General features: G+C 32.7%; 1 protein-coding gene across 1 annotated transcript; it reads right to left on the minus strand.

Annotated features, from left to right (window-relative positions):
- Positions 1-120: 120 nt before the first annotated feature.
- On the minus strand, positions 121-9,346 carry LOC148273719 (putative inorganic phosphate cotransporter; the record flags this gene model as incomplete). Its single annotated transcript, XM_088238320.1, has 6 exons — positions 121-723; positions 1,199-1,331; positions 2,621-2,740; positions 5,051-5,175; positions 5,669-5,801; positions 9,197-9,346. Coding segments are annotated over 6 exons (738 nt in total), but the record flags the coding sequence as incomplete, so codon positions are not given.
- Between the last annotated feature and the right edge of the window lie 1,658 nt (positions 9,347-11,004).

Raw genomic sequence — 11,004 nt, forward strand, 5'->3', positions numbered from 1 at the left:
TTGTCTTCCTTAATGATATGATACAAATCATGCAAAATACTCTCAAAATTATGTGCAAATAATTATTTTTTGGTTAAAAAATTTAAATTTAGTATATAACATACCAGTAATTCTCGTAGGTTTCTTTCTTTTGTAATCGGAAGTCTTTTGACGATATTTACTTTTCTATGGTAAAAGAAGATACTATTTAAAAATGATGTATTTAATTCTAATAACAAGCAGTTGATTCATCGTCCAATGTTTGAAAGAAATTTTAAGGTAGTTATAAAGTTAAATGGGCTTTATTAACCTTTATCAGAAATTAGAATACTTTTGATGATTACAAGGAATAGGTTAACGTCTTAAATACAAAAAAAATAACGTTCATTATTGTAACCATTTTAATACCTAATTTTTTTTAATTATCAGTATATATTTTCTGATATTATAATTGAGATCCTTACGAGATCGCAAATATATAAAATAAATATTCTCCTCTACCGCACAATATTTCGAGTAAATGCTCTTACCTCTTTAGTTTTTTTCTTAATGTATGAGAAAAATAATAGAGAGGAGTATTTCAAACACTTTTACCACTTTTGTTTGGTCACCGGATATTTTTCAATCACAATTATATATAATATTAGAGAGTAACTCTACAAATATTTCATCGCTTGACTTCCTTTTGAATGAGAGCATTTTCTTTTTCAATTTTTTGAATGATTTCGAGTTTGGTCAGGACTTCTGAAAAATAATTAACAAAATTATACATAATATTTTTTTTTTCAAATATTGCTCTACAACAAATTAAAATATATAATCTAAATAAACTGGTGAAAAAGTTTGAAAAAAAACACGCAGAGATAGGCAAAAAAACAAGTTATCTCAAATTACGTAGATGAGTAAATTTTATTCGTTTTCTCGTCATCTTTTATCCGCATTTTTTTATCCGCACATGATAGTGCATAGGGCACGGCATTCATACTCCAGTCGCAGTGTAACAGCGACCACTTGGAATATATCGCACCTCTCCGTCCAGAGTGCCACAAATCTAAATGCGTCAAACTATGAAAAAGCATTGAAAATTTGGACATCCGCAACTTTTAACCACAGGTCAATATCAAACAATTTACTCAATATAAAATAACTATAATATACGTTAGATAACAACAATTATTTTTTTTTTTTAATTAACTTTAACTCATTTCTCATATCTTACCAGTATGGTCTCTTGTATTAGGTTCATTCCACGCTTGTTTCTCACTGGATCCGAATATGATGAAGAAGAGGTTTGACAGAAAGTATACTCCAGATGTTATTAAAAACACTAATCTCCATTGGGTAGCGTCGTTCTGGAAAGGAAAACATTTTTAGTTAGGTGACCTCAACTAATATTAACTTAACCAATACTAAGGTACAAAAAAATATTTTGAAAATAATGAACCGACACCCTCTTCTTTACCCTACGTCTCTACTTTTTGCAGAACCAAACATATTATGTATCAAGCAGTCGTTTGTGAAGTCATTTCTTTGCCAGTTTTACAAAACTAAAACTAGTAAACGAAGAACCAAGATAAACAGATACACGAGATGTGCTCTAGCTAAAAGTTACGTAGCCCCTGATGCAAGAACGAGCTTCGCACAACAGAAATAGATTGTTATTGCATATTGTTAGAGTGTATAGTCAGTTAGACAGTTCTTTGAAAACCACCAACAGCTTAAATACCCTTAAATTTGCGATTTATTATGAAAAAGGTTATGTTTTTCCCACGCAGAAAACACGGGTCGATATTTATTGTGAAAGTTATTATTTTCAATAGAAAGGGTTTTGTAATTCTAGGTTATTTGCCGCTCGGTCATTTGAATTCAACCCAAGGTATCGAATCCTTATTGACATTAATAATAGATAGAATATTTGTATGTACTTAGTAACGGCTCAGGTAAATATGGTTTAAATGGACTTATTTTTAAAGGCGGTAATTAAATGGGGTTCTTTTCAGAATTGACTAACATGAACTAAAAGGTTATTATTATCAATTTTATTTTATTTTATTTTTTAAGTTAATATAACCATATGGATTGCTGCACAGGACTACAAAAAAAAATATATGCTCCAGGCTATGCAGTGAATTCAACTGAAATATATTTCTTATTTCTCCGTAATGTTTAGTGCAATTTTTTTGCTAACCTTTATCATTACAATGTTCCATTGCAAACTAGTAAGTTCACAATTTGTCAGCCTGAAAACAGATCATTGTCTAGTTGGGTGACAAATTGTGAATTACAAACGTTAAACAAATCTATATTTAAATTACTAAAATTTAATATCAAAAAATGCCCTGTGTTCACATTTTCAAGGAACAACTTTAAAATTATCCATAATTATCGTCTTGACGATCAAGTGCTTACCTGCGTTATTTTTAACTTAACTATTTGGTAATAGCAGGTTCCTGAAGAGTAAGACTGATCACCTTACATTCCTGTAACACGTGATTAAGATAGACGATATTTAATTAACCGATGAAGTCATTGTGGACCATCAGGCGTGGATTAGGTTTTGATGACGATGATTATTTAATAAGACAAATATAATGACGTGTCTTAATTTGTAAATTAATTAATTTTGAATCTGAGCATTTACCTCATTACTGACGATGTGGCCAACTGTAAGGGGAGCAAGAATACCTATTGCATTTGCGACGCAATTTGTAATTCCTACCAAAGTGCCAGCAAAGTTCGGTGCCATGTCAATTGCCGTCATCTGTAAAGATAATAATAATTTAACAAACGTTAGTTTAAAGCACTAAAATTAGAATTAGACAGACTCTGGAGGCATCTGAGATTCATATAATTATTAAATTGTGTCTATTTTTTTAATTAGAGGACATAACAAAAAAATTACTACACATTAGATTTTTTATTTATTTTTAAAAACGAGCTGTGTTCGGACCAACGCTCAACCTTATTTATGCCTACGTATCCATCCTTCCCGTTTCCTAGCGGACTCCATGTAACAATAATTCTATGTGTGAAGGCCGGAACAAACATTTATTATCAGTACAAAATCTAATATTAAGGAGTTAAGTGCTTTACTAATATTTCCACAAGCGAGCTGTGCCTGCGTCATTTAAGACCGCCAGATCCATCCAGACAAGCTGTGCCAGCGTCTTCCGACGGCCAGCTTCACCACGGTTCCACCACTTGTCACGCCTCATCCATCAGCAGGTTAGTGGAGTTGCGCAACCTTCCTTCCCAAACAATACAGTCCACTTACTGAATTTTCCTCCTTCTAGGACGAGATATTTTTCCTAGGACGAGATATTCTTCACACCTCGTCCACTCCTCGACGAACTTTAAATAACTCACTATTAGAGAATGGGAATTAAGTTGAAGTAGAATAGGGTTTGAACCTCGGACCTCTGTTCCTTGAGTCCGCAATACTAGCCACGGGACCACAACCCGATTCAATGCATTCCCTTTCATTAATTTACAACAAATTAGTCAATAATTTGTAGCATCTTCACCGTACACTGCGCAAATATCGCGAGCTGCTTTGGCAGCTTTATTCCTCAATTGAACACGAACAGATGGAGGTATCAAAAGTGCTCGCTTTCTTCTTCTCATTCCAATTTGAAGCCTTATAATCAAATAAAATATACATGTAACGTAAAAGCAAACAAAACATCTTGTAGAGCGGAGTTTTTTTTTAATGACTTATAACCTTAACCATTTTGACATATTACAACAAAGATGAAGAACATTTAAGAGAAGGTAATATAGAAGTCTAGGCATCTACAGGGCTTATGACCTGTCAATGGCTGGTTTAAGTGGCCACTTTACACACTGTGTAACATTCACCATTCTGCCTATATTTGAACATCTATATTCCTTCAATTCTTTCATCTGTTGATGTTTGTGAAGTTAAAGAGCTGAAACCTTTATTTAGGCCACTTAAACCAGCCATTGACAGGTCATAAGCCCTGTAGATGCCTAGACTTCTATATTACCTTCTCTTAAATGTTCTTCATCTTTGTTGTAATATGTTAATATAAACAGCTCCCCAGGGAGTTGAATCCAGTTCTTGTCTACAAAAATTTGGACAAACTCAAAATATTGTTGTTAACCATTTTGTTTTACTCGGGGCGCTGATTTATAATTTGAAAAAAGAAAGCATTATTTATGTTAACACCTTATACAGTAGAACTCCGTTTATCCGAACTCCAGCCATCCGGATTCTCTAATATCCAAATTATTATCAGGAAATAAGAAATAAAGGAGATATTTTTAATTTAAAGTTAATTGTGCAATTAACTTTGCTGGACATGTTTATGTAAGTTTTTAATGTGCTTCCAGTTCCCTATATTATTTATCTCTTCCTAATCGCTGTCCTCATGACTGAGGATCGTGACCCATCATGGCTGTCTCGACAATTCTTCTACAACTCTCCCTTGACTACGCCGCAAGCAGTACTTAGGTGCCTGCCTCTGCCCTGACCTGATCGTTCCGTCGTATCGGGGATCTACCTCTTCCTTTTTTTCACTCCACGCCACCGACTACAACCAGTCTTCCGGGCTATCATCATTTCGACTTCAATACGTCGCGTCGTGGCCAAACATTAACCATCCGTCAAGGTTAAACTCCTGACGAATGGACCCATTGGTTCAGCCAGCTGTTCACGAGTTCGGAGCATGCCTCTCTAGCACTACATTTCTTCGTATTTCCACCGCTTTGATGGTCCATGTTTCTACAGTAAATAGAAAAATTGAGTGGACCAAACTCTCGAGGAGCTGTTTTATATATTTGCTGTTACTCACGCTTCTGTCTTTCCAGATTTTATTGAGCTTAGACACGCCACTTTTGGTGATGGCGATTGGAAGTTTGATATCTTCTTCACATTTTCCTTTGTTGTCAATGTAAGATCTAAGGTACGAATTCACAACTTCTGGACGTATAAATCAATTTCCGAGTATTATTTTAAAAGCAATAAACTCTCGATAATTATAGTTTTACTGTATTCTTGATAGAAGATACATAATCTAAGAAATAACTGCATATAATATGTATATCATACCATGTATCCCATGTTTAGTCCAGAGTTGATCCCCACAGTAAGAGTAATAAAAACCACAGATAAGACTTCGTGTCCTGGAGGAATGTAAGAAAGGATCACGATAGTTGTAGCTGGCAGCCATGCTCCTGAAAATATTAAAAATAATGTGTCATAATATTTCATCAAGTAAAAAACGAATTATTCAATAATCATAAATATTTTAAATTTATTTATTGTACTGCAACAGGTAGTTCAATTTTGTAATTTAGCATAAGTTTAGAAGATACAATATTGCATACAAAACCTCAACTCAAAAATGACTCTGAACTACATTATGTACGTATATTAGTACATTTTATATTCTGTTATGCCCTGCCAGTAAAACAACTTTGTGAAAATAACCTAGGACTCCCTGGTATTTCCCCGAATAACAAATTATTTCAGAGTATGTAATTTAAAATATGTCAAATAAACCGTTTTTAGAGCATTAAAGTCGTCCTTTTGATAGCGGGAGAAAAATAAGTATAATTTTTAAAAAAACATAATGTAAATAAATTTATAATAAAACTGAAAAAAAAGAGAACAGAAATGGTTCAGTTACAGTATATATCACTTTTTAAATTGTCTTTTATGACTTACCGATTGAGTTGAAAATTTTTCTTGACGTAGTTTTTGAACAGTATCCATTATTGACAATATAATCAGAAACGAAACTGAGCATAATTCCTCCCAACCACATGGCTAAATAGGGTAATGCAGAAAGAATACCACTCTAAAAAGATTGAAAAAAGGGACACGTATTATTATTTTGTCAATGAAAATATTTAAAATTATGGCGACTTACAAACAACCAACGTTTGCTTAGAATATAAACATTTATTTTTATTTAGAATACAAAGTAATTATGCGCATCACATACGAGGGTACGCTAAAAACTAATGCGCACATGCTTGTAGAACGCGAACAAAACAAACTCTAAAAGCGCGCCAAATAGCATGTGGAAGTAACATTCCTTCTTTATACGCATGCGCAGGTTTGAAGGCGTTGCGTTTATCCAGTGTATTTTAAGAAGCGGAAGTAAAGAGACGTGCTCTGGTGCTATGTCAACGTAAATTAAACAGAGTGCTGTTATCGTTTTTTTTTAATTGGCTCCTACTGAGATTTATCGCCATTTAATGGCTGTTTACTGGAAATCGATGAGTAGTCAAATTTAATGGATGCGAGCCTGGAAAAGCCATAATTGTTAATGAAACTCGCAGCGGACGTCCGATCCGTCGGAATGATGTCATAGCCAGAAAAAACCGTTTCGTGATTTATGATTTTAATTGTTTTAGTATATATGGAAACATACAAAAGAAAAGAAACATTCTGTCATTATGGAATAAATTATCTAAAACAGTTGGTACATCATAAAAACGTGACAATTGTATTTTTAAGATAATTCATTTAGCATTTCTTAAGTGTTTTTTTTAAATTTTAATATGAAAGGTACCAGAAAACAGATTGTCATTTATCAAACAATTTCTCAAATGATATGTTGAATTACAAAATTTTCATATCCGTTATCAGTCATTCTCAAACTTTGTACAATACGATTAACGCGTAAAATGTTCAGGAGTGTACTGAGAACTTTAACTTAGCGTGTTTTAGAACACAACAATATTGGTAGACAAGCATTTGATAAAAGAAAGAATGAGGTTTGTATGTGAAGATGGCAAGTTTTTCTCCCAATCGTTTCAGTAAAAACCACGTCTTATAAAAACTACATACTTCGAGTAGCATTTAGTTCCGGCTTAAAGCTTCGTAAAGTATTTATATTTTTAAGAAAGTATGAAGTTTCAACATTGAGCTTATTTAAATATGGTGAAAATTTGGCAATAAAATAAGGATGGGATCTCTTGGAGGCGTCTGGCGATGTCCACATGCTCCACTTAAAACTAAAACCAAATGTGAAGAAAGACAGAACAAAGAAATGATTATCTGAAATCTAGAATACGCTTGTGCAATTTGATTTCTATTCTATGGGACTAATATATTGACCATATCAAATCTGTCCAGCACCGTTTTCTGAGAAATGTGTCATGGTTGCTTAGATTGAATAAGGATTATTCCTATGTTAAAGTATAGTAATATCTTAATCTGCCTTCATTAGAGGAACGTAGAACGGAAATGAACCTTATTTTATTTTTCAAAACACAAGTACTATGTGTGAGTAATATCCTATTTCTGTTGGAATCAATATGTTTTTATATTCCCACCCATGTCACTAGAAATTAAAATTAACTATTAAGTTAAACAAATCTTCGTCAACATTGGTTTAAATGCCCTAATATCTAGAAAATGATGTAGGTTGGTTAATTAGTCGCAGGACTTGGAGATCCTTGAGGTAGATCTTCCAACTTTTCGTAGGTCTTTTTGTCACTAACACAGTGTAGTGTGAAGAAGAATTGGCATGTCTTAGATCAAAGTTTTACATGAAGTTCTTGTTTTTTAAATACATATAGACCAATTATGAATCGTCCTTTTTTATCATCCTACATGTATTTATGTTCTGTTTGTTCAGATTCTTGCTTATATTTTTCTTTGTACAAGTTTGTTGTTTTTGGCTTACCTTCAGATCTCATTTATTTATATCTAATAAATAAATGAGATTCGAAGAAACTTACAAAACGAAGGCGTGATACGAGTATAATACTAAAGGGTCTATTTCTTTCGTATTATATTATATATTTTTTAAAATACCGATTTAATAAAATATTGAGAGCCTGTATTTGAGCCTGTGATATTATTTCTTACAATTAAAATATTCAAGCAATTTTATAAACGTATGTATTGTAAACCAATTGTTAATCATGTACTGTTTAAAAATGATCGGAAGTATGATATTTAATGCATGTATGTGAATACAATACAGTTTTTATTTCATTGACATCATTTGTGTCTTCAAAATAGTATTTAATTAAAAATGATTCAGTAATATATCACGTGTCTTTTTATGATAAATATAAATAGTAACAAATTTATACTAATTTGTGGAAATAACATAATAGCGTTAAGCGATAACTTTGTAACGAAAAGGTCCCTACACACGTAACAATATATGGTGGGGCTTTTTTTGTGTGTGCAAACCGTTCTGCGCAGATTCATCGATCGTTTTTATGACAAATCGTAGTCGATTTCGTTTGTGCAGTTTAATCGTATCGAGGTTGCTGTGGGCGGACGCGTCCGCGCGCATGTTGCAACATGCCAGTAGCTCAATCACAAATAACTGTCGACGTACTTAAAAACATGCTAAGCATTTCAATGAACAATAATGAACATGCTTAAGTTATCGCAGTCATAAATCAACACGTGTGTAATATCTAAGTCAACGCTCATTTCGGTTTGTTTTTTGTTTTCCTCGTAAATAAATACAGTTTATTGACAAAAAATTGGCGTTTACTGTAAAAAATAAAACAATATATTGCATTTGCAAAATAGTAAGGAGTATCTAATACAAATAAGTGAAAATTTAATCACAATTACTGTGGTGTCTGCTTTTCTTGGCTTGCCAACCGCTGGCTAAATGCAATAAATAGCATGATAAATAATAAATTAATAAATCAAAACAGCAGTTTTGGAATATTTTCCATTTTTACATTGGTGAAATTCGTGATTGCGCAGCAGGATTATACGTCGCAAAACGGAAACATTTTGACATTTAATATTAGGTGTTCACAGATGTTACATTGTGATCGCAAATACGATAAACAACCATGGTGAGAATTTTTATCACGTCGCTTATTAGCACCTCGATAGTTATTTGTGGTTGAGCTTCAGAAGAAGAAAGAAACGAACACCGCAAATAATTACAATATTTTTTACAAAGCTACGATTTCGCTTCGGTTTCTGCATCCATCAACATTCGCGTTGTAAATCTTTTAAGCCGTTCTTTCGCTGTCTATTCGCTCTACATATCAAAACAAACGCAAATATTTACGTTTTATTTTTCCTTTTTGCATTTTTAAATAATTCATGTGTTTCCACTTTTCATTATGTTGTATCCCAACTCAACACAAGTCTTTTGGTGTCACGGACTATGAGATACAAAACCATTTTATGCAATATTTGTACTGCTGTTATAAATAACTAAACGAAATAACAAAATAAATCATTTAATCATTTTACCTTTTTCATATCAATTCCCAAAACCATTTTTTGGTAGCTTGGAATCTCCACAAGCAGAGTGATGAATCCCCAATTAGCTCCCGAGTGCGCGACTAGAGTAGCCCAAAATGGAAGTGAAGTAGCGATGCTCTTCCATGGTGTCTTTGGAACCTAAAACAAATTCATTCTATTCATGTCAAAACCATTCAAAAGCCCAGTTTTTGCAATTACTCTTTATAAATCCTAGGTCAGTAGTATATTAGAGTTTAATTCTATAATATGACCTACGATATCCATAAAAAACAAAAATATCCACAAAAACCGCCCTTGAACCTGTAGCAATTGCACAGAAATCTTTAATCCGAGTCATCTTAAAAAAAACATTTCGCTATCCAAGTGACTTGCTCTTCAAAGAATTCAGAGTACTGAATATTATTCAACAGTATATATTGAGAACGGTAGTGGTTACACACATAAAGAGAGACATTTACCCAAGCGTCAACCACAACCATAATACAAGATACTCTAATAGGGATCTGATACTAAGTGAAGGGGTCAACACTGTTCTGGCATCGAGACAACACTATTACGTAGGCAAAAAGGTCCATAACCTTTTGCCAGAATCGTGGAAAGACGGGAGTGTTGTCAAGTTACGGAAGGTGTTGACCTCGCTCTTTCATGACATTGCTCGTAGGGAGTCAGAAAAGTTGATGCATGCCACGGATTGGAGAACCTTACTGGATGTCAAAAATAAAATATAAAAAATAAGGAATAATCTAAAAAAAATATATTTATTGATGACAACCATGAAGTTTCGCATAAATAAATTGTCTATGTTTTTATGAATGTATGTATGTGTATGCGCATGGGTGTATGTACGTGTGTGTGTATGTACATGTGTATATATGTGTATATTTATATATACATGTGTGTATATGTGTGTATGTCTGTATGTATATGAATCAAAATGTGTATCCGAATAAGTTTATATTTTGTTTGTCTGTGCTCTATATTAATTTGTTAACTATTATAATATATTAAAATATAATTGCTTAGCTTGGAACGGGGTATGTACCCTTGTTAGCTGGGCAAAGTGAAAATGGAATTGTATCTTGATAAAGAGTGTGAATAAATAAATAAATAAATAAATAAATTGCAACACAAATTTCTCAAAACAATTACCTATCCAAACAATTTAATCAATGCTTTCGATAACTACTTTGAAAGACTGGAATATTTTCAATTTTTTGGCTTGGAATTCAGGAGAACTTTATCTTCATTAATACGTAGTTTTACATAAAATTTTATCCGGCAGGATGGACGTTCAAGATATTTTATTTCAAATCAACATCAATGTTCAAATCGCGCCTCTCGTACTAACACTTTATTTGTTGTGGTAAATTACAGAATCAGCACTGGTTTTTTTTTCACCAATGCCAAGAATGCTTAGGCTTTACAGTGAAATGTCCAAAGACAGCTCGGTTGGTGTATTCCTACAGCAAAGAGAGTTATTTAAAAGATAAATTATTATCTCACTTTTCGAAAGATGAAACTTACTTATATTATTCATCTTATTGTCACTCTGATATAATAATTATATATTTGGATAAAAAAAATCCTTACATCATACAATATGCAACTGATGTTTTGATCATACTTTTTATACATTCATTTGATTAACATTTTAAATACTTGTTTATTTGTTAATCCATAAAGGTTTATCTAATAACCTGTCGATTGGTTTAAAATAAAAATAAAAAAAACAATCGAATCTTACATCAGCAATATTTAGAATTTGTCCAGATGTTTTTGAACGAAAACTAAATACC

This window comes from Micrasema longulum, unplaced genomic scaffold, assembly GCF_059751315.1.
Source record: "Micrasema longulum isolate JH-2025_06_02 unplaced genomic scaffold, ASM5975131v1 h1tg001858l, whole genome shotgun sequence".
Taxonomy (NCBI): Eukaryota; Metazoa; Arthropoda; class Insecta; order Trichoptera; family Brachycentridae; genus Micrasema; species Micrasema longulum.